At 48.3% G+C, this 24,850-nt stretch overlaps 1 protein-coding gene across 2 annotated transcripts in view; it reads right to left on the bottom strand.

The window, feature by feature from the left end:
* The window catches only part of Kiaa0556 (KIAA0556 ortholog), a 169,332-nt gene that overhangs the window by 101,391 nt on the left and 43,091 nt on the right, over nucleotides 1–24,850 (bottom strand). For both annotated transcript variants that reach the window (XM_026781483.1, XM_005351193.3), the window contains 3 exons: nucleotides 17,455–17,531; nucleotides 7,538–7,707; nucleotides 6,142–6,239 (listed from right to left, as the gene is read on the bottom strand). In XM_026781483.1, coding sequence (XP_026637284.1) covers nucleotides 6,142–6,239; nucleotides 7,538–7,707; nucleotides 17,455–17,516 — 330 coding nt within the window. In that variant the 5' untranslated portion in view covers nucleotides 17,517–17,531. The remainder of the gene's footprint in view (nucleotides 1–6,141; nucleotides 6,240–7,537; nucleotides 7,708–17,454; nucleotides 17,532–24,850) is intronic.

The raw sequence follows: 24,850 nt of genomic DNA, 5'->3' as shown, positions 1-24,850 counted from the left end.
AAGATGGGACATGTGACAGAAGCCAGAGCTGCAGACACCACCTCTCTCTCCTGCCCACTCTACGAGGAGACAGTTCTTGGAAGCAGAAGAGTACTGTGAGTGAGGCACTGTTGGGGCTATCATGGCACCCTGGGGCACGGGAAAGGCCCAGCTGAGAGGCAGAGACTGAGGCCTGCCTGAAAGGAAGCTGGCAAATGACAGTGGGAGCTGCAATTTGGCTGGCCTCTGGGTTGGCACATCCACAGAAGGAACTCTACATCCAGCAAGGAGCCAGGATCACAGCCCTTCAGCAACTGCCCAGCCTCCTCCCTGCAGCTCAGCACAGCAGAACTCCGCAATGATAGCCAATATGCAAACACAGCTTTGCGGGCAGCCCTAAGTCAGCAGGCCCTCGTGGCTCTGGCTGCACTAAGTCCCAGACACCAGTGCCCTACCCGAGTCCACTCAGCACCATGGTGAACACTGCAGCTTATGAAGCAACAGTTCTGAAATTAACTCTGTGGTTCAGAAAGTGCTCACAATACTGAGTGGGTGCCCAGAGGGTAATAAATAGCCGCCATCTGGCCTGCTCTCCCATCGGAGCCTGGGGAGCCTCCTCTGCCCACAACCTGGGGGACGGCCCCACCCACACCAAGGCTGGCAGATTCCAACCCAGCACCAGCCACATGCATGCTCCTGGCCTCTCACCTTCCACCTTGCATGGAAGGATGACGTTGCTCCAGGCTGGCTCCCCGATTGGCATACTGCTTTACCAGGAGTGGGTGTTTATGAGTGGCTGCTCTTTCCTGCCTACTTGCAAACCCAGACCCTGCCAGACCTTTGCAGTACCTATCCTGGAGGAGGATTTAAAAGTCTTTCCACACAAACCTCCCAAAGCTGCTCACTTCGAGCTCAGCCCACACTCCACCCAGTTCATGCCCGGAGTTATTTGTGTGTCTTTTGCACCTCCTCATAAAGTGTTCTAAGAGGGTGCATTCAAGTGTACTGTCAAACACGAAAAGAGCGAGCACGGGATGCCCTGCATGCTTGGACAGGTTGTGTGATATGTTAATGGCGCCCTCTAGAGGTGGAACGGCTCTACCAAGGCCCCCAAAGCAGGCTGGGGTGAGGAGCTGATCTTTGATCAGCTCTTCCCAGGTTTGTCAGCTCTTGACAAGGTCACAAGTCAGAAAGCAACAAGGGGACCCAGCTTCACAACCTAGAGGTGAGCTGTATTGTAGATGCTCATATGACTGCAGCCACCCAGGAAGCAGATGTTGCAGTGAGGGACAGCCAAGGCCACTTGCATCCCACAGCAAACCTTCTGTGGAGACCTTTCCTGAGAGTCTAGCCCACAGTAAATCACTGGAAGGCCAATCCCTTCACTACCGATTTAATGCCGAGAGCCAGTGATGTTCATCAAAGCTGACAGCATTTTGGTAAACGGCAGCTCTGTTGATTAGGCCACTGTCTACCCAAGTATTACAAGGCTGAGGAAGCCATAAATCTTAATCCACTGATGGCGGCAGAGAGATCTAAGGCCCAGAAGCAGCAAGGGAAAGGCCAGCAGGGACAGATGCCAAAATATCACCCGCAGGCCGCTCCACAGTGAAGGTGGTGGCTTGGGGGCCTGCCGCATTCATCCAGTCAACCTCTAGAGCCCCAAGCTCCACTACTGACCAGGCTATGACCAGCAGAAGTGATGGTGTGACCCCACTGGCCCTTTACTGTGGCCTCTGCAAAACAAGAGAAACCCTGAAACTGGGACAGGGGCAGAACCCCATTCCTGGTGGGGTGGCTTTTAAGAACTGGCCACTGGGGACCCTGCCTCCTTAACCACCTGCTTCTATCTGGCTACCCCCAAAGAAGAGGAGCCCAGTCAAAAGGATGGAAACAGCTGGGCATGGTGTCTCAAATCTGTAACCTCAGCATGAAAGAGGTACACAAAGAGTATCAAGACTTCAAGGGTAAACCTGGCTGTGGTGGTGTATACCTTTAATCCTAGCACTCAGGAGGCAGAGGCAGGAGGATCTCTGTGAGGTCAATGCCAGCCTGGTCTTCAAGAGCTAGTTTCAGGACAGGCTCCAAAGCTACAGAGAAATATTGTCTCAAAAAAACAAACAAATAAACAAAACAAAACAAAAAAGGACGACAACTACTTAGTGAGTTCACGGCCAGCATGGGCTATGAGACCCTATTTCAAATTTTTTTAAAGTAAATAAATAACTAAAAATATAAGACTCCAGAAGCATGAGGGTAAAGACTGGCCCCTCCCTCTTCTGTGAACCCAAAGATTTGTCTCTGGAACTTTCTATCTTGGAGATACTTTCCACGTAACTCCACTTCCTAGGGCCAGAGGCGGTCAATGAGCTTCTTATCCTGGTGACAGTAATAACACTGATGCGGAACACCAAGACTAGACTGCCCAACTCCAGAATATTAGCTCGTAAGCTGTAGTCGCGCCCCGCCCCTGCTCCTAGGCTGTTCAAGGCCAGGCAGGATTAGCACCAGGTGACCTTGAGTCACACACCCCACCAAGGCCAACTACGACAGTCAACTCCCACAGCTCCCACAGGCCACAGCCTGAGCAACAGGGATGAGCTGAGACACTCAGATAGTTTCTCTTGGATGTTTCAACCGATCCAGGAGTGAGAAACTAACCTGGAAGGGTGCAGGGGGTCAGTGGAGCCAGAAGAAAGGGCACGGAGTGGGGCTGTGGAAAGGGGCAGAGGAGAGCTGTGTGAATTCAGGAACACAGCCTCAGAGCTCCTGGGAGCCTGGGGCGAGGGGAGTTATGGGGTGGATAGAACAGTCCCATCTGCACACAACAGTTAAGAGCTTTCCAAAGGCAGCTCTACCATCGTGGTGCTTCCCCGAGCCCCTCCACTCAGTCTGCTGCCCATATCCTCAGCCTGTGTGATCAGCCATGCAACTGTAACCCAGGCCCCCAGCTCTGCCTCTCTATCACCATGCACTGACCCCTGATAACACCTTTCCATCACACTCTACTGAGTCTTTCTAAGAAGACCACGATTCTCACATTCAGGTCTGCTCCATGGGTCCTGGGCACCTCTGCTGCCTGCCACTGTCCCTCTGGCATGCATGGCTCTCCTTCATTGCACCTGTCATTCACTTGCTGGCCACTGCTGTCCTGTCCTGTCCTGTCCTGCACTCCTATCTCCTGAGTTCCAGGGCACCAAGGCTGGCCTGCCTCACTTGCAGCCCATAACCCAGCACTAAGGATCCAAATCTTCAGGGTGCTCCATAAAGGTCCAGGACTAAGCGGAGGAAGTGAGGTCAGACAAGAGACTGCTGAGCAGTTATGAGGACTGGGGTTTGGATTTTAGCCCCACAGAACATGAAGGGCCTTCTGAGCAAAGGCACAGTGGACTATGGTGGAGAGGTATTCCTCCAGCTCTGAGGGAGCCAAGACAGGAGAATGTCTGGTACATGCTCTGTCCCAAGTCCTGGGTTCATTTGAGAGAGCCTTCCTCAAAGGGTAAGCAGAGAGGAGTACAGCTGAGGCCTCTGCTCACATGCACTCTTTCCCCTCCCCCACAAATAAAATAGAATTAGAAATGTGAGAATGAGTGGCCTGGAGACCTCTAGATGAGAAACCCTCAACCCCTCCACTAACCCCAACAATGACCCACACTACCAATCCACCACCTCTGTGCCAGGCATGGCAGAAACGCCCACAGGCACTGGCTGGGCGATCTTCATTAGCTACCTTCTGAGGCAGGCATCCTTATCGACCATCTTCTAGATGAAAAAGCAGACACCAAGAAGATGGCCAAGGTATAACCAGGAAGCTGCAAGCACTGGCCTCATCATAGCCTCACCTGCCACCAGGGGGACCTAGCTGAAGAAGTGCACTGCTCACAGACCACCTGTGACACACCACGCACAGCCCCATGAAGTTGTGAGATAACAAAAACAAAGCTTAGCGAGGTCCATTACAGCTCCAAATCACACAGCAAAGAAGCATCCCAAAGCCCATCCCCCAGGAACCACAAGTTCAAACACCCTGCAGAAGCAGGTGGGGAGAGGAAGTGTGGTAGAAGAAACAGCGCATAAGCCAAATGATGACATGCCTTCTATTCAGCCTGGGGGCTGGGACCCCGGGGGTGCTATCAGTGGCCTGTCAAGGCTCAGGGTCTGCGTGCAAAGGAGGTCCAGCCACTCACATTGCCTTGGACAGGGGAAGAGATGCAAGGAGAGGAGAGGGCTAGGTCACGGTTATTTCTGAGCACTGTCCTGAGGGCAATAGACTCCATCCCACACAGGCCAGGCCACAGAACAGGATCTGTCTTGGCATTCCTGAGGCTGGCCCACTCTCCCAGTTGTCCTGGGCACAATTCTCCTGGCAGGCTAGAGCAGACAGCTGTGCAATGCAGGCTGGAGGCCCCCTCCGAGCCAGCCCAGATCATCGGCTCCAGAACTATGCGCGCAGCCTAGTCAGCTTTCTACTCAAACAGCCGTCCCTATTGTTAGGCACTGAGTGACCCCTAACTGCTGCAGTGCAGAAGGGCAATTATGGCATAGCGGCTTTGGGAGGTGAGGGGAAATTAGCCCTGATTAAGTCTTGTGAAGTGGGGAGCCACAGGAGAGACAGGAGGGATGCTAATTAATCTTAGGCCAAGTCTTTTAAATTGGACAGACTCTGGGGCCAGCCATTAAGTCACAGTCTAAGACACAAATATGGCTCGTGATAATAGAAAGCCCTCCAAACAAGCAGAAGAGCTGTGTGGAGTGAGGCAGGCAAGAAAGGCCTCATTAACAAGAAATTAACATTCATGGCTGGGGACAGACTCAAGCGCCCAGGCTGGGGCCCTGTGGGCCTGCTCTTCAGACCCCAGCTAATGCAGGCACAACTGTTTCCAATAAGCATAGGTATGAAGACTAAGGAGTCTGCAGCATCAGGCCCCTTCCACACCCCAACCCAGCTTCTTCCCTTAGGGGTCATGTAATCCAGAACAAGTACTTTTTGCTCTCTGGGCCTCAATTTCTACAGCAGCACCATGAGGACACACATCAACCAGTTGCGTTGCTGTGAAGACATGGTAGGTGGCAAGCACGTGAAAACCTTTACTGCAGTCAACTCTAAACTGCAATGCCCAGGGCTGGAGAGATGGCTCAGAGCCTAAGAGCACTGGCAGCTCTTCCAGAGGTCCTGAGTTCAATTCCCAGCAACCATGTAGTGGCTCACAACCATCTGTCATGAGATCTGGTGCCCTCTTCTGGCATGGAGGTGTACATGCAGTAGGAACGTTGTATGCATGATAAATAAATAAATAAATCTTTAAAAAAAACAAAACAAAACTGCAAAGCTCAATTTCCCAACTTCCTCCATACCCAGATTAACAAGGACACTGAGCCCCTGCCTAAGCCTTCCAATCTGTGTTGTATATGATCCCTGAGGCCGTCTGAACGTGCAAAAGGTACAATGGGAACCAAACCCCCATGATTCAACCTCAGTACACACATGGCATAGAGAGACACTTGGGTACATTAGGCAGCCCCATAGAAAATCAGAACCGTCCCCAAGGGAAGCTAGCATAGCAAAGTCTAGTTGGGGAAGAATACAGAACTCAGAGCCAAGGATCTGGTTCTAAGTCAGGACTCTGGCACTTCTTAGCCATAACCTTGTATAGGTCCCTGAGTTTTTCTGAGCACCTGTCTCCTCTGTTCCTTAATAAGAGTGGACAACGTGAAAAGCCAGACTCTGGATGTGCTGAGTGCAAAGTAGAGAGGTTGTGTGTAGCTGGGACAGTACTGGGACTCAGGGCCAGGACTCAGAGATGCAGGCTATGTCTCAGCAACGTTGGCAGCCACCCAAAAGGGCACCTCAGATCACCAGGTTCACCAGGGTTCTGTCCTCATCATTTACTTTATCTCTGATTATGCCTGGCATATGGTAGCTCTTCAATAAAAAGAAGTGGATAAATGAGCCTGAGTCTGCTCTTACTGCACTCCCCAGTGGACTCTGGAGGTCCCAGGCAGAGGGAGTAACCTACAGAGGGGCAGGTACCCCAGAAACCAGTACATGCAGACATGCCCTACAGCCACCAAGCCCACAGGGGCTTAAAGACTCAACTGGCCCATTCCTCATCCTAATCAAGTACCAGAGCCATGGTCCCGGCTCTGTTCCTGTTCCCAGACCTGGTGCCATCCTCGGCGCTGGACCTTTCCAGGTGCTGTCCTTGAGCTGCGTCTTAAGACTTCTTCAGCTTCTCTGAACAGGGTTCTTCGTCCACAATCTGCAGCAGAGACAGGGAAGGGGCAGGTGAGACATGGAAGACAAGTTCACACTGATGGCTGCTCTGAACTCTACATCTGCAATCCAGGCCAGCTGCCCAAAGTCATGTATACGAGGGATGCATCGTCCTATTGAAGCGAGCTGCAAAGCCAATACCCAGCAGCAAAGTGTATGAGTTGCAGAATGTCCGTTCTGCAAAATGGCATGTCTAATAGCCTATCAGGTAGCTCTGCAGACACAAAGAGCCATTGCCAAAACATAGATGTAACGGCAGGACGCCATGTGTAAAAGATGGTGGATGGAAACATAGTTGAAGAATGAGTGAATATACTGCAGGGTTCCAAGCTCAGGTAATCCTGTTCCTCCACCAGCAGCCTGCCCACAATAAAAGCTACAAAGCCATGGCATTCCCTCTTAGACACAGGGGCTACAAAGCTCCTGGTAAACCGTGTGTTTAAAATACTACAGTGGCTCTCTTAAGGGAATATTTTGGGATATCACTTTCTCCCTTTGTCCTTTTGTTGTTGATTTTGTATATAATGTATATAATGACTTGGAACCTTCCCACACCTATAAAGCAATGAATTCTAATAATACAGAGAGACCAAGCAGATTCCTCAGAGTGACACAGCCAACCAGAAGCCTGGTCCCATCTGTTAAACCATTCTATCCATTCAATATTAAATCATGTTCCAGTTTGCCTACAGGTAGACTAGGTGGGGAATTTTTCCATCCCACTTATAGGCTCTCGGAGGACACATGAAATCCCTTTAAAGCATGAAGGGGCTGGATTAACTAAATGTAAAAACGAACAGTGGAATAAAACATTTCATAGGTGTTAGGTATTAAAGTTAATATGTGCATATCAGGTATTATTTAAAATAGCCCTTAAAATCATGGACATTAGAGCCTCGGGTAATAGAAAAACTGAAATTTCTTGCTCTAGCTGCCTATGGTTTGGGACGTGGAGGCCACATCTAGCTTGAAAAGGAGTAAAAAGGGATTAAGCCTGGAGTGGCTGCTGAACACATGTGAGGCCCTGGGCTCCATCCCCAGCACCTTCAAGAGTGTTTCTCTGCCTTGCTCTTGGGCTATCTTTGTGGACAGATGGGCACAGTTACACATTTGCTAGTGAGCTCACATAGACAGGGTGTTTCCAAAGTCTCTAACTTATGTCTTTAGTTTTCTTTTGCAAGTGTTTTGTTTCTGCCAGGCAGGTGCTCTAACACTGAGCTACATCCCATCCCTTAATTTTTAACTAAAAACACTGCTGCCTGGCATGGGAGGGTCTGCACTCACCTTGTGACCCCTCAGCCTGGGAGGCGCTTCTGGAGAAGTCTGTGTGCACAGCTTTCCGTGGGGATGTCTTCAGCTCCGAATTGGCCCCATTGACATAGACAGAGAAACCTTGCTCCAAGTGCTCCAGCCTCAGCTGCACGGGATCCTTGGCCTTTAAATGCTTTAATAGTCTGGAAGAAAAAGATTGCCTGCCTGGATCCCAGCAGTGTCATCACTTTGACAAAGTGATGACAATGTTTCTGTGATACTTTAAGAATGGTCCCCAGAGGCTCATACATTTGGATACATTTGGTAGAACTTTTTGGGAAGGATTAAGAAGCATGGTCTTGTTGGAGGAAGTGTGTAACCAGAGGCAGACTTTGAGGTTTCAAAAGACCCCCACCATGTCCAGTGTGCTGCGTCTCTGCATCATGTGTGTGGGTCAGGATGTGAGCTCTCAGATGCAGCTCCACTGCAATGCTGACCTGCCTGCAGCCATGCTCCCCACCAAGATGGTAAAAGGATTCTGATAGCTTTGAAACTGTAAACCCAATCAAACATTTTCTTTTTATAAGTTGTCTTGTTCATGGTGTTTTACTACAACATTAAAAAAGTAACTAAAACCAAAGCTGGTATCTGGGAATGGATTATTGCTGTGAAAGGCTTGATCATGCTGTTTTTAGGAGGAATATGGAAGATTTGGGGACTTTGGAACAGAAAAGCAATTGAATGCTGTAAACAGAGCTTAATGGGCCATTCTAGTAGGAGCTTGGAAGACAGTGGTGCTGAGGGAAATGTGAACTGGGAGGGCCCGGCTCTGGGTTTCAGAGGAGAACAATATTAGCAATTGAACTAGAGACCATTCTTGTGATATTTTGACAAAGAATAAGGCTGTTCTCTTTCCTGGTCCTAAGAATCTACCTGAGGCTATATTGAAAAGCTTTTGGACTAATTTTGTTGGCAGAGAAGATGCCAGGATGGCCTGATATTGATTCTGTCACATGGGTTCAAGCGATCACTCTTATGCAGCAATGAAAAAGAGCAAGCAGGGCAAAAAAGAAACATAAAATGTCCAGTTTGAGGAGCAAAGAACCCCAGGAAATGTAATGTGGGAGCCAAGGCATTTGAAGGAGATGTGAGGGGAGCACAGATGGGCAGGGAACAAAGGAAGAGCTGCCCTCAGCTAGACCCCACCTAGCTAATCCTGCAACTACTAAAAGGAAAAGGTCCAAAGGATTTCCTCTACCTAAAAACCACCTACAGAGGAAAGCTTATGCAAATGTGATCAAGGAGGTGCCAGGATCCATCCCAAGCAGGCAGCAGGGTTTGGCAGTGTCTACCACATGGTTCTGGCTTTAGAGTCATGAAAGATACCAAAGAAAAGGGGTTGTGGTCCCTTACTCTATGGCTAAAGAGAGCTACCAAGGCAATGCTTGTGGCAGGGAATCCCTGCATTGAGACCCAGAAAGGACATTGTATGAAAATACAAAAATGAATCCTGTATTGCTTTGGAGATCCCAGGATTTGAAGATGCCAGAACTGTGGGATGTCTGCCAGAAGGAGCTGCACACAGTGGAACTGGCCCAAGGAAAAGAAGAGTGTTGCAGTCAGTGAGGCTGGGAGGGTACCACTATCTGAGCTCTTTGACATCATACATGGAGTTAGAGGATCTGGAATTTTCCTTCCTGGATTTCAGTCTTGCTTTGGTCCAGTATTTCCTCACTCTGCCCCTATTCCTCCATTTTGGAATCATAATGTATATTCTGTGCTATTGTATGTAGGAAACATGTAATCTGCTTTTTGATTTTTATAAGGAGTTAGAATCAAGAGACTGTGTTGAGTCTCGGAGGAGACTTTTGGACTTGTTTTGCTTTGTTTGTGTTTTTTGGGACAGTGTTTCTCTGTACACTGTGGGGGCCAGCCATGATAAGCTAAGTCTGGGTAAGTCACCCAAAGGAAGTTCTTTACTTCCAACCATTATTGCCTGCCAGAGTAGAACTTGGCCCTCGATAAATTTAATGAGAGGCCCAAGTCTCAGTAGTTTACCCTGAAGCAATACCTGGTAGCACGAAAAAACCAGAAGCTGAAATATCCCGACCTCCACCCAAGAACAGACCATTCAAAGGAAATGCCTAAGTTACAACTGCTGTAAATAGGATCACCTGCCAGCACATACTCACCAGGACACCCCTAGACAAATGTCAGCCAATCAGGGGTCCTGAACCTCAGAGAACCCACACCCCCACCTTTATTACTATAAGAACCCAATTCTAATTGAGCTCAGGGCTCTCTGTTTATTCCAATACATTGGACATGCAGAGAGACGGAGTTTGCAATCTTGATTAAAATAAAGGCTCTTTGCTTTTACATATGGGACTCGGTCTCCTTGTTGGCCTTGAGGGGTCTTCACGGATTTGGGCATAACATGCACCCCTGTAGACCAGCTGGCTTCAGAGATCTGCCTGTCTCTGCCTCCTGAGTGCTGAGAATTAAGGTGTGCACCACCACACCAAGCTGACTTTTGCTGTTGTTGTTGTTCAAGACAGGGTTTCACTGTGTAACAGCTCTGACTGTACAAGAACTCACTTTGTAGATCACAGAAATCCACCTGCCTCTGCCTCCTGAGTGCTGGGATTAAAGGTATGAGCCACCACCACCTGGTAACTTTTTGGACTTTTAAATTGTGTTTATACTGTGAAAGACTATGGAGACTTTTGAAATTGAACTAAATACATGTGGCATTGTGATACGGTTATGAGGCTATGGGGGTAGATAGTGGAATACGGTGGTTTGAATCCCCCATAAGCTCCTATGTTTGAATACTTGGCCCCAGTTGGTAGACTGTTTGAGAATGTTGGGAGATGTGGCCTTGTTGAAGAAGGGGTGTCACTGAGGGTGGACTTTCATGTTTCAGAAGACTCCTACCATTCCTGCTGTGCATCTCTGCCTCTTGTTTGTAGATCAGGGTGTTAGCTCTCAGCTGCTGCTCCAGTGCCTGCCTGCTGCCATGCTCCCCACCATCATGGTCGTGGACTCTTACCCCTCTGAAACTGTAAGCCCAATTAAATGCTCTCTTTTGTAAACTGCCTTGGTTATGGTTTTATCACACCAGTTTAAAAGTAACTATGAGCCGGGCGGTGGTGGCGCACGCCTTTAATCCCAGCACTCGGGAGGCAGAGGCAGGCGGATCTCTGTGAGTTCGAGACCAGCCTGGTCTACAAGAGCTAGTTCCAGGACAGGATCCAAAACCACAGAGAAACCTTGTCTCGAAAAAACCAAAAAAAAAAAAAATAAATAAAAAAAAAAATAAAAGTAACTATGACAGTCTGTAACTCATTGCTAACGTGACATTGGCACAGTGTACTGTGTCTGTATTAGCCCCTCCAGACCCATGGCTATGGGATGCCAGGTTCTCAGTCTTTAAACACACCTTTATACCCCATGGTAATTAGATTCTCAAGTCCAACAAACAGGCTTTCCCTTTAGCGATTAAGAACCTAGCAAGTTGGAAAAAATTTTAATTGATTATTTTATGTGTATGGGTGTTTTGTCTACATGTATGTGGACCACATGTGTGTCTGGTGCCTATGCAGGTCAGAAGAGAGTGTTGTGTTCCCTAGAACTGGAGTTATGGAGGGTTTTGAGCCTCTACAGGGGTGACAGTAATTGAACCCAAGTCCTCTGGATGAGCAGCCAGTGCTCATAACTGCTGAGTCATCTCTTCATCCCCCAAGTTAACAAAGGTTTCAGAGGGGCACAATATTAGCAATTGATCTAGAGACCATTCTTATATTTTGGAAAGAATGGGGCTGTTTTCTGCCCTTGTCCTAAGAATCTGTCTGAGGCTATACTGCAAAGTTTGGGACTAATAATAATCATCACATAAAGGTGAATTCTAAATGCCAAACCTGACTCTGAACACAGAGAGTGGATTCAGGTCATGCTCCGGGAAGCCACCATGAATAAAGAACGACCCTGTGCTGACCCATGGCTCCTAGGGAGGAGGAGGGGAGGACCCACGGCTCCTAGGGAGGAAGAGGGAGGACCCACGGCTCCTAGGGAGGAAGAGGGAGGAAGAGGGAGGTTCCAGCCAGCTCTGGCCACGGCATTTCATCTAGTCAGAGTTGCTCAACTGTCATCTTGCTATGTTTGTGTTTAAAGACAGAAGCAAGCATGGTGGTTACACCTGTAATCCCTCACTGGGAGCAGGAGGTTATAGTGAGTTTGTGGCCAGCCTGGGCTAGTCTGTGAGGTCCTGCCTCTAAAGAAACAATAAAAGTAAAGACACCTGACCCGGGAGAGCTCAGCTGGTACAGGGCTTGCCTTGCAAGTATGAAGACTGAGTTTGATCCCCAGACTCTGGCACAGGCCTTTAACCCCAGTACTCAAGAGGCAGAGGCATCTCTGTGAATTTCAGGTCAGCCAAGCTACATGGTGAGAGCTTTCTCAAAAGCCAGAGCAACAAACAAAGCCAGGCATAGTAATCCAGTGCTGAAGGAGTTCAGTGCCTAGCGGGTCTAGCCAATCAGCGTGCTCCAGGGTAGCAAGGGGCTTTGTCTCAAAAACAAAGTGGATGGTAGCAAGGAACAAAAGCAGAGGCTGTCCTCTGGACTTCACCACCACCATTACCCCCCCCACACACACACACACACACACGCTCACAAAATCTGGAGCCAGCTGAAATCGCAAAACCACCGAGAAAAACACAGAACTGCAAACTAAGGTGCCTAAAGTCCCTCACAGCCACATAGGAAAGACAATAAGAAGACCAAAAGCTTCCTGGCTCTGCCTCTTTGAACAAAACATGTCAAGCAACTAACATATTTTGCTGCCCTTGGCTGCAATTGTGCAGGAATGCTGAGAAACATGTCCCAGGGAGCTGCCACTCACAGACACAGAACACAAGAATAAGCACCAACTGAGGAAGATATTACTCTTCGTGATTCCTTTGTTGCCCCACTCCATAGACAAGGAAAGTGGGACACAGAGAGGGTAAGTAACCTGCTCAAGGTCACCCAGCTGCTATGCAGCAGGCCTGAGATACAAACTCTGGGTATTTGAACTCCATAGTCATCGCTAAAACAGACATGTCACTCCTGGAGCTTGTGAGACAGTAAGGCAACGGACAAACTCGGACAGTGCTGACAACTCACAGCCCCTTCTCAGGAGGAAGAAGAAAACACAGACAAAGCTGCAGATTTGATCTTTTCCCAGAAAGCACATTCCAGCAATTCCCAAGCAATAATACTGGCAGTGAAAAAGGTTAGTACTGAGACCAACAAATCCTGAACACAAGCCAGCACCTGGTGCTGGGGAGTGGAGGTTGGGACATTATGCTACAGCAGCCACAGGAAAGACCCCAGGAACGTACCTGTGGTCTCCTCACAGGGTCGGGGTGGGCGGCACTCAGTGAAGTGCTCTCCCACCAAGTATAAGGGCCTGAGCTCAAGAACACAGGTCTAAAAGCCAGATGTAGTGGCACACAGTTGATGCCCAGCACTGTAGCCTGACTGGCAAAGCAAGCCCCAGACCAAGGAGGACAGCCCTTGGGGAATGACACCTGAAGCTGACCTCTGGCTTCCATATGTACACACACGTGTGCACATACATAAAAACATACACTCGAGCCGGGCGGTGGTGGCGCACGCCTTTAATCCCAGCACTCGGGAGGCAGAGGCAGGCGGATCTCTGTGAGTTTGAGACCAGCCTGGTCTACAGAGCTAGTTCCAGGACAGGCTCCAAAGCCACAGAGAAACCCTGTCTCGAAAAACCAAAAAAATAAATAAATAAATAAAAAAATAAAAAAAATAAAAACATACACTCGTACACAAACAGAACAGTAAATGGGAGGGAGGAGTATCTTTATATAAAGATGCCATGATGAAAAAAAAAGTTGTACACTAACTTTAAAAACCAAAACAGAACAGTATGTATGTAGTAAGTGCAAATTTGGAAGAAAAAAACTGGGTTTGTGGGCCCGGAGTAGAAGATGATAAATATAAAGATGACGTCAGTTGTGGAGGAAGGTGGTGGCACTATGGGGGCTTCTTTGTTAACTTGTCAGCTGTTTTCAGCAAAGATGGCAGGAACACTGGTTACAGACTGCTTATCTCTTCCAACCTTGGAATCCTGCAATGTGCCCGATTGTTGGGCAACAACATAGAACAGAAGGAAAACATAAGTCGCTAAGTGATGATCTACAAAACAGGGATCAGCACACTCCTGGGAGCACAGAACTCAAGAGTGCTCGGAGGAGGAGTCGACTGGCCAGGAGGAGAGCATGTCCTAACTTCCCTCCAGAGACTGCCCTGGTCCCAGCATCACAACTGAAACATTGTCCTGTGGCCCAGGACCTGGGGCTGGCACCGCATGTGGGCCCCTACTTAAGCAGGATGATTTATGAGAATGTGGATACAAGAAATTGATAAATTAGGGAATAATTACTCATACTGTGAAAAGAATGGGTAAAGAAACTCCCTGCTGCAGATGAACGCAGTGACATCCAGGTGGCATCACTGAAAGATGTTTTCTTAAAATGGATAGCTGTTTTACATAAAGCTGTCTACAGTGTAGAGTCCCCGACTATCCACAGCTGAGCTGCCCACTGCTGCCCTGTCATGGTAGGGCCCCACGCAATGCTACTTTGGGGAAGAGAGCATTTCTTTCCCAATGCTTCAAGCACAGCCCTTCCTAAGGAGGGCTCCTTAGGGCCTGTCTTGGGCTCCATTTCTACACCCCACTAATCAGTCTTGTTATGGTAAGGTGCTCCAGGAAATTGGACTATAGAGTCACTCCCACCCAAGCCCACATGGAGTGAGGGGGAGAGGTATTGTTCCTGAAGGAACCCCCAGAAGCTGTATTTGGAAGGTGAGGTGAGCAGCTTGGGCAGAGGAAGGGGACAGGTGAGGTGTCTACAGCCCAACTATCTCCCTGGATGAGCTCTCTGATAGGGTGAACATGAAGCCACCATGGTTGTACCAGAAGCGAAGAGTTGTCATGCCCTGCAGGCAGGGCTAGAGAGGGCCAAGAAGGAGGCTCAAGGGACAGGGCAGTTTTGCTTTGTCCTAGTGCCTTCCTAGTGACTCTGGCCACTCAGTCTCACAGGAGATGTAATCACACCTGAGCAGATCTGAGTAACATCAAGCAGCAGGACCAAAGGGCTGAGTGACAAGGACTGACTGGGAAGATTAGGCTTCTGTCTAGAGAGCTGGCAGCAAAGGGGGCTGCAGTGTGGGGAGTGGAGGGGGAACACAGATTTTCACCAGATCTAAGAGTCTGGCAATTGTGTTATTTGGTCCTTGAGAAAAGTGGCTGAAGGAAACATTCAGAAGAACATGGCCTCAAGGGAGTTGGACCTGCTGCCCCAGGAGGAGATTCAAGCAGAAAGGTTTTGAAGACCCAAGTTAAGCACCTGGAACCAGCTCTGCCTGAAGTCAGAGTGCCATGTGGCGCTGGAACCCGGAGCCATGTACACAGTAGGCAAGTGAACTGCCACTCAGCCAAACTGAAGACCCAAGTTCAGTTCCTCAAAGACACATGATGGAAGAAGAGATTTCCACAAGTTTTGATTTCCACATTCAGCCTATGATGTACATGTCTCCCATAAATAATTTTTAAATTAAAAATACTAAAACAAAATGAAAATATTAACACAATCTACCTTTTTCATACAATAGTTCCTTTCCTAGGTGGGGCTAGGCACATGGAAAGCACTCCCAAAATACAAGGCTCATATCAACAAGCATGCTAGGGTCATATACATCCTGGGCAGATCTCTGCCAACAATGCCCCTTCTAAGGGACTCATCACCCAGCTAAGCAGCCTGGGGCTCACTCAGTCTTCAGCCTCTACCATCATGCCAGGCACACAACTCAGTCTCCAAGTAACCCACCAAGTCCTTTCTTAGTATATACTTGGAGCCACTGGCAGCCCTGGCAGGTTTCTCTAATTTTAATCACTATGAAAATATTTTTTAAAAATGTAAATAAAGTATAATCCAGTTCCACCACTTCTTGCTCGTTACACCGGGAGCATCTGTCAAATGGCTGCAATCACTTCCCCTTTCTATCAGGTTGGCCCACAAATAAACTGGTGGACTGTGGCTGGCACTTCGTTAGAGGTGCCTTGAAGCCAACCTGAACACTATTTTTGGCATCCCTTTCTTTACAAGTCCCTGGTGGGGGTTCCTTTCCAGCTTTTTCTTATTTCCTGCATCCAGTGATACCCACCCCATCCATTTACAGCAACTCAACTGCAATATATTTTTAATTGTCACCATGCTACAACCTCCTCTGTGAAATTCCCATCTATGCTGTCAGCCGGCATCTCTGTGATAGCACTTATCGATCCCCGATTAATGAGAAACAATCTGGTCATAAGGAGCTAAGAAACTCTCTTCCCAGATGAGCGTCTGAAATGATTAAACCATCACCCAGGTGTTCAGTGGCAACATCCAGCCTGCCAGAGACTGAATAAAAACATCCAACGCCTGGCATAAGAAAAACACCCATGGGGGTCTAATCAGCAGGAGCTGTCTGCTGGTTCTCATTTGAGCTGCCTGCCCCTGGGAAGTTGGGAAAGTTCTGTTAAGTGGTTGAACACAGGGGTACTACTTCTGGCACTGCCAACTCACTGGGTATATATTGAAATGAGAGTGAGACTTGTCATAGATACAGGGATCTGTCTGTCTGTCTGTCTGTCTGTCTGTCTAGGTCTTTGTAGCCCAGGCTGGCCTTGAACTCACTATGAAGCCAAGGATGACTTTGAGCTTTAGATTATTCTGTCTCTACCTCCCAAGTGCTAAGATTACAGGCATGTGCCACCACACCAACTTTATACAGTGCTGGAGACTGAACCCAAGGTTTATACATGCTAGGCAAGGATCCTACCAGCAAAGCCACATCCTCAGCCCAGAGACAGGGACCTAATGAAATTGTATAACAAATGGAGGTGCTACATGGTAACGCATGAGGTCATCCCATACACCCCCAACACCATCACCAGGGCTCCCCAAACCAATGGTTGAATGGGATTTGAACTCACACCTTTCAGACCACTTACCTGCAAGACAAGTCTGCTCCCCTTAAACAGACCCTCCCATAACACAAATTACTGCCTTTGCTGGGTCTTCCCATCCCAGGCAGATCTGGTTAGGGGTTCGGCAGAATTCTATTTGGCTTGTGGTTTGACTTGAATTCATTGCCAATGCTATTAAATACAAATCTAGATCCTTGTTTCTCTGCCAACACGGAGGCTCTCTGCCCCTCCTCCACCTGTGTTTCTACAGACACCCATAGCACTGCTGCTCAGTGTGGACAGGAAAGTTACAGGGGTCCTCTATTCCCAGCTCATAGGAAGGGAAGGTTCAGGTCTGAATACAAACCACAATGAACTAAAAATGAACTTGCTTGACCGTGTAAAGGAACACAGGCCATCATATTACACCAGGTTGCTATGACCTTGACCACTATTCACTGTAGTGGTGTGAGCTTCTGCAAGAACCCAACAGGCCCCACCCTAACTTTAAATGCAATGCCACTCCAAACAACTTGAGACACAAAGTAAACTGACTTTTGCTGTTCCACAGACTCAGCTTTCCAGGGCAAGCTGATGCCCAAGAGATACAGACCACCATTTCCAAGTGACTTGAGGGGTCTGTTATGCCTCTGCCCCCACCTCTCCACCATGAGACAAGAGGTGGTACTTGCACAACCAACAAGTGGTTGTACAATCAAAACACTAAACACTGGATACAACGAAAGCACTGGATGACTGGGGGTTGGGGGAAGGTATGGAGCTGCAAGTGCAGGTAATAACCTCAGCCTCTGCATGGAGAGGGACTCTGGGCCCCACTCCTGTGTCCTGTGTGCTATTAATAAACCGAAATCAATTTTTATTTGGTTAATAACAAGGGTTGCCGTCAGACGGCTCGCTCTTACCGGTTTCTCTGTTGAAGCAATATTAAATACTCATCATGTTTCTCATCAAAGTCTGTCACCATGTCCTTAGTATAACCCTGAAAGGAAGAAACAGAGCAGTGTGAGAGGGAAAGGCAGGGATGTTTTTACTGAAGCTGGGTGCTGCACATAGCCTGCAGGAGGCTGGCTGAGCTGGGAGGCCGACCTTGACGAAGGCCCAGCTCCCCTTGGGGCATCACTCTGGCGACCCAGAGCTCCAGGGATTGCATGGGAGCCCAGTGGGCCCCAAGTACATATAGCTTCACCAATCTGTGATGGAAGGTTGGTTCCCCAGCCTCCTTACTGCCCCCCCCCCCATGCCCTATGAAGTCCAGGGCTCTGATAAGACTTGGCACCTTCTAGAACAGTCAGAGCTACGTAATGAGATGCTGCCTCAAAAATAAAACAAACAAAAACAAAAGCCAAACTTGACACCTAAGATATTTCCTCACACACACACACTACTCAGCCATATCAGTCAGTCATCACCAGGTCACCCCAAACTGATGAAAAGGGATCTCAAGTTTTCCTCTCACCGCAAAAGGAATCCCCAATGATCAGAAACAACATGGTCATTACAGAAAGTGGTTCTGTAGATCTTCTTCTGTCAAGAGGGCCCCATGCTGCTTTCTGGGAGCCTCTTAGCTCTATCTTTCAATTCAGCTGCTCCCCTGGGAGCTTAAGGCAGCTCTTCTGGCCACCCCCCGGGGTCACACTGTCTTGGCTTGGAGGCACAATCACCATGTGCTTTGCTCAGCAACAGGGAATCACAGTTTGGGAGGAAGAAGACAAGTCAACCTTGGGGTTTAGCTGATACTCCCAGGAAGAAGCTGTTCTCTTCTCTGGGGGCCCAGGTCTGTCTGGGAAAACCTGAGAATAACATTGGCAAAGCAGCAGAGTCAAGTTATAGGGAGAAACAGATTCCTAACACTCACTTTGGGTCCTGGGACCTACCCAGGCCTGAAAGAGTATCTGGACAATCATTTGTTAGTTCATGTGCTGCCTTGAAGCTCCACACAACATTCTGTCTTCTCGTTCAAATGACTTTTAAGCACTGTGCCATATAATTTGACTATCAGAACTCAGCCTACTACAATTGAATAGTTTGGTTTTGTGTTTTTGAGATGTCGCCTCAAAATATAGCCCCAGTGGACTCTGCACATGTGATCCTCTTGCCTCAACCTCCTAAGTAGTAGGATTACAGGTGTGTGCCACCTTGCTTGGCTTAGGCAATTTATTACAGTATTATGGAGGTATTAATAATGTATACTATACATACAAATAGCAGCCAATATATATATGGAGAGAGAGGCAGACAGATGCTTAGCATCAATAATTGAGAGCAAAAGAGGAAGGTTAGCTACAGAAAGCCCAAGCAGATGTGTATGACTGTATGTATGTATACATGCATGTATGTATGTATTTACATGCATATGTGGGTTTGGGGAATTTGAGATTCACTTCACAGTCCAGGTTAGCCTGGAACTCATTATATAGTCCATTCTGGCCTTGAACTTGCAGCAATCCTCCTGCCTCAGACTATGTGCTAGGATTAGAGGCATGCACTATCACACCTGACTCTTCTGTGCATTTTCAACTTAAGGTATTTATAGCACGCTTGTTGGGATGTAACACTGGGTGAGCAGAGAAGCACCTGTCTCCATGCTTCCTGGGGGCCCATCCAGGGATACCCACAGCTTCCTCTCTGTCCTCCCTTGACTCTTCCTTAGCATCCACAGGCCTAGGACCCCTTCCTGTCCAGCTCTCTGCCTGGGCCTTCTCTAACCAATCTTCCTCCTCCACCTTCAGCTACAGATGTTACACAACTGTTTGCTTCTCTTTCCATCTTCACTTCTCCCCAGTTACCAGGCAATGGGGCCCTGGGGACAGGAGACACTAACAGCCACTCTCAGACTAGTGCTAATGGCATGATCCCCCTTTCTCCACCCATGTCCTGCAAACCCCAGGTCGTTACCATCTATTTGCCTCTTCCCCTGTCACCCACAGTTTTCCTTTCATCCAGAAAGCCTTATTTCTCCCAGACTTCTGACTCTGAAGCGCTGGTGTGTACACACGTCACCCTGGGACTGCTAGATTCTCTCAGGAGGAAGGGGAGGCCCTGTGGGTATCCCTAACCAGCTCCCAACTGGTGCCATGAACAACCACATTTAAATAAGCGAGACCCTACACTAGGCAATAACTATCACGACGCCACATCTCCAGTCCCTCAAACCTGAGTGTCACTTAAGTTTCATTCTAGTTAACCTGGCTGCCCAGCCAGTAAGCAGTAGTATAAAGGGAAGCATTATGAAACTAAAAGAAAATTTAAAAACTGGTAGATCTCTCTGGCTTCCTGAGCTGCCTCAAGAGGTTCCTCATGTCCCTGGGACTGAGCCTGGCTCCTCCCTGCATGCAGGGAAGCACAGGAGAGACCTCAGCACTGTGAGAGAGTCCTGTAACACCCTGCCTCTGGGGAGGAGTTACTACAGCCAGCCTTCTCTTTTGGTCTCTGTAGCCCTTCTCGAAGTAGTTATTATCACCCTACTTTAGAGACAAGGAGATTCGTGCCATGCATATTCCAAAACACTACTGACTCCATAGCAATTTGCCTTACCATTTTGAAATATTAAAGTGATCGTTGATACATTACGGAATTGAATGAAACATTCCATGGCATTTTCAGAAGCAGTCCAGACTTCAAAGAGACATAAGTGTGTGCTAGGACATGTGGGCTTTTACCTCAGACCCTGTCTGGAATCTATCTTTTCTCTTCCACCATGAGGCAGGTGCCACCCATGAGAAATAGACAAGGTCATCCAGCCGGCTCCCCTTCTTCCAGCCTGTCTCTCAAATGTTGGTCACGTGGGGATTGTGGCAACAGGGTATCTCTGATTTGGAAGGGCTGGGAGGCCCTGTGGGTCTCTAACCAGGCTGTGGTCATACTTGAACAAGCAAGACCCTGTACTAGCTCAGCCTTCCCTCATTCTGCAGACCCTTGCCTGCAATTCTGACTATCCATGAGCCTGGGCCTTGGGGTCTAGACCTGCCTCCAATCACAGTGCTACCTCCAGAACAGAGGTTGCTATGGTTCCCATGTGGTCTGCTCCTTCCAAACTTTGATTGAAATTTGTTTCCCACGGCAAAGGTGGTGAGAGGATGGGCTTATGAAGTTCACAAGAGCTCCACCTTGTGGAGGGATGAGTATCACTCAAACAAGGGGTTAGAAACCGGTAGGAGTGAAAGTTCCTGTGAGACAGATCACACCGTTGTAAGACTGGACTGTTACAGAACTGGGCTGTCCTGTCTGTCTGTTTCTGTTCCCACATGCCCACTTTCTCACCCTTCCTCCTCCCATCATGGTATGGTGCTCCCTGCCTCAAGTCGCTGCCATGTCCTGGACTTCCCAGCCCCAGTCCCAGAGCCACGCAAGCTCCTTTTCTTTCTAAGTTTACCCATTCTCATGTAGAGAAACAGAAGCCAGACGGCTTAGGTGCATACTTCACATGGCAGGAGTTTTATTTCTTTATTTCTAAAGTGAAGGGGTGAATACATAAACCAGCAACGATAGATGAAAATTCAAGGAAGGGTCAAGTTCATCCTCTCTGTTTCCCACCAACATTTGCTGGGTGCTTGCATGGATGCAAGGGGCTGGCAGCCTTCCATACACTCCAGGGGTTTAAATTTATTATTGTGTCTGTGTGCGTGGTGTGTGTGTGTGGAGGGAACACGAGCCACAGCATACGCATTGAGGCTAGAGGACACCTAGATAGGGTTGGTTCTCTCCATACACTTTTTTTTTTCTTTTGGTTTTTAGAGACAGGGTTTCTCCGTGGTTTTGGAGCCTGTCCTGGAACTAGCTCTGTAGACCAGGCTGGTCTCGAACTCATAGAGATCCCCCTGCCTCTGCCTCCCGAGTGCTGGGATTAAAGGCGTGCGCCACCACTACCCGGCTCTCCATACACTTTTATGTGGGACTTGAGGGTTGAACTCAGGTCTCCAGGCTTGTGAGGCAAGAGCTTTTTATCCACTGAGCCATTTTACCAGCCCCATAATCGAGGTTTAATGGAAGCCCAGCCTGTGGATATCCTGATAGTGACTTACCACACAGGGGCTACACTGCACAGGCTCCATTCACAGCATGTACCACGTGAACTACGTCAATGGTACTGTTTGTCATTGGGTCACAGGGGCACTACACTGCAACATTCCACAGCCATACACCAACCAGCCAGATCCCTGCAGGGGCTTCTGGGAACACTCACACAAGTGTTACCCAAAGGACTCTTCCAGGAAGAGTCCACAACCTGCACTAGCTCTCAAGGCACCTGGAGCACAAACGGGAGACACATAAATCAATCATTTAAAAATGTATAAATTCTGCAGCAAAGGGGGCCAGAAGGGCCTCAGAGGGTGTGGTCAGGCCTCAGTTCTTAGGGAATCTTCAAAGCCCTTCTCATTCTCACATCACCTCTGACCAGTCAGGCTCAAAGGATGGCACACAGCAGGTGCTCTCTATCCATGAAGGTGAGTTGCCCCCACACCAGTGGATGCCAGAAACCAGAGTAGAACCAGACCTAATGTACAGAACTTTCCATAGCATGTCTCCTAGCCTCATTGGCAGCACTGCCCCTCTACCACTTGGGTAGCTTTCATTTTTATCAGTAAAAGACAGAACATGGCACCCCTCCCTCCTTTCTTCCCTTTCTCTCTCTCTTTCTCCCTTTCCTCCCTTTCTCCTCTCTCTCTCCCTTCCTTTTTGTGAGATGGGGGTCTTGCTCTATAACTCATGATGGCCGGAACTTTCTCTGTGACCCAGACTGGTCTTGAACTTGCAATCCTCTTACCTCTGTCTCTGACAGTTAGCATTCCAGGCACGTGCCATCACACCCAGCTACCTCCTTTTTCTACTCAAGCTAGTTTGGACTGTGTAAATATAACTTAGATCTGAGTTCTGTACAGTATGGCAGAAGAATTAATGGTTTTCAAAAGCCTGTACTTTGGCGGGTGCAGAGAAACATTCAGCAGAGGATTAAGCAATACTTCAATGAATGCTTTTTGGTTCAGTTTGCTTTGCTTTGGGTTTTTGCTGATGCTAATAGTCAAGTCTAGGGCCTCATACAGGCTGGGCAAGCACATTAGTACTAAGACATACCTTGAGGTTTATGATAAATGTTCTTTATTTATTTTGTTTCTCAAAATGGTTTCTCTATGTAGCCCTGTCTGTTCTGGAACTTGCTCTACAGATCAGGTTGGCCTCGAATGCAGAGATCCAACTGCCTCTGCCTCCATTAGGATTAAATGCATGTGCTGCCACCACCCAGCTATAAGTGTTTGTTGTTGTTGTTGTTGTTGTTTTGTTTTGTTTTGTTTTGTTTTGTTTTCGAGACAAGGTTTCTCTGTAGCTTTGGTGCCTGTTCTGGAACTAGCTCTTGTAGACCAGGCTGGCCTCGAACTCACAGAGATCCACCTGCCTCTACCTTCTGAGTGCTGGGATTAAAGGAGTGTGCCACCACCACTCGGCTCTGACAAGTGTTCTTAATGTCCCTATACCCACAATAAGGATGACTACATGCATCTTATAGTACACAACTCCTACTCTTCCTTCAAAACCCACCCAGGCCCAACTTCTCTGTTTCCCTGGAGAGTCTGTCACGACCTAGTGCTGGGTCCTGAGGTCTCCATACATATTAGGTTAATGGCAAAACTCTAAGCCTGTGTTTCAATCACATCTACTAACCCATCAGCCACGCTCTTATCCTCAAACATCCTCTATATCCAATATGCCTGTAGCACAAACAGAAGCATAACAAAGAAAACCTAAAGCAGCAGCTGAGACTGCCCCCTAGAGGTGGTATGAATCAACACAACAAAAAGCAAACATGGTTTCTCCTGCCCTGGATACAAAGACTCCTCAAAGCTAGTAAAGAAGGTGTTTGACTAAAAGACTTCACAAGGCAAATAAACAAAAGTTTTTGACTATCTCAGGCTGCCATTGCCTCCCAGCTATGCACCACAACCATCAGATAACCAGACCTGGAGATTGCATATTTGGGATCAGGGGTTATAGTCTGCATTCTGGACTCCATGCCTCAGGACACTGTGCTTTTATGAAAAAAAAAAAAAAAAAAACAACTTCCTCATAGCCATCTGAGGAATCATTTTTCAACCCACATCTGATATATTTTTTTATTCTCAGAAAGTTCTCTTGTAAAATTGTCACATGGATTATAAATTACGTCCTAGTCTGGTGAAGGCAGAGGATTTAAAAACCTTCAGTGAGCTTACTTTAAAAGGAATCTTCCATCAGAGCTGTAAGTGAAAAATATAAGCACGCTATAAACAGAAGGCAACCGTAGGTATAAATACAGACCTGCTTAAACAGGACCCTCTAGGCAAGACATCCCACTCACACAGCAACGCTCACCCCCCATGGAGGGTGGAGCCAACTCCCATTCACAAATCCATGCATTCTTCAATATTCCACAAGAACCCACTTTGGTCTAGTGTGCATCTAAGGTGTTGGGATAGAGCAGCAGCAGCTGGGGCTCACAGTTCAGGGAGGAGAGGCAGTGAACAGGAGTGCCAGCAGGCAAGGAGGGTTGTCTCTGCAAGCTGTCCAAGAAGGCCTCTTTGGAAGCTGGAGAGGTGGCTCAGTGGGTACACTCTCTTCCAGAGTACCCAAGTTCAGTTCTTTGCCTCCATATGAGGCAATTCACAACGACCTGCAACTTTGCCCCAGGGAAATCCAATGCCCTCTTCTGGTCCTGAAGGGCACTGCACTTGTGTGCACAACCCCCGCACACAGATACACATTATAAAATAAAAATTTAAAGCTTTTTTCTTTTTTTGAGAAAGAAGGCGTCTTTGGTGAGATGACCTATAAGCCATGAAGTTGACCTTGAAGGTATTTGGAAAAGTAGGCATCCAGGTGGTGGGACAGGAACACATAACAGGGGCCAGTGAGGCAGGTGGGGCAGATAACAGCAGGTGGCCAGGCCAGACAAAGCCAGACTCAGGCCTCCATACAACACACCAGGAAGGCCATGACCTTACACTGAGTTGGCCAGGAAGCTGTTAGAGGTTTGACAGACTTGACATACTGGCATCCGGTCCAGAGTTTTTAGGACCTGCAGTTGAGGCCAAAGTTCCTAGCAGTGCTCTGGAGGGAAGGAGGGAGGGGCTCAGCTTCCACTGGACCCAGCCTTTGACTGCCACAGAAGGAGACCGACTTTTGCATCCCTTCACTGCCATAGTGAACCTGACTGCAGGAAGCTTTTATAGCTGGCCTGCTGGAGCCCTGCTGGAGCCCTGCTGGAGCCCTGCTGGAGCCCTGCTGGAGCCCTGCTGGAGGCCTGCTGGAGGCCTGCTGGAGCCCTGC

Source organism: Microtus ochrogaster, chromosome 8 (genome assembly GCF_000317375.1).
Source record: "Microtus ochrogaster isolate Prairie Vole_2 chromosome 8, MicOch1.0, whole genome shotgun sequence".
NCBI classification, from domain to species: domain Eukaryota; kingdom Metazoa; phylum Chordata; class Mammalia; order Rodentia; family Cricetidae; genus Microtus; species Microtus ochrogaster.
This window is presented reverse-complemented; position numbering and strand designations above follow the sequence as displayed.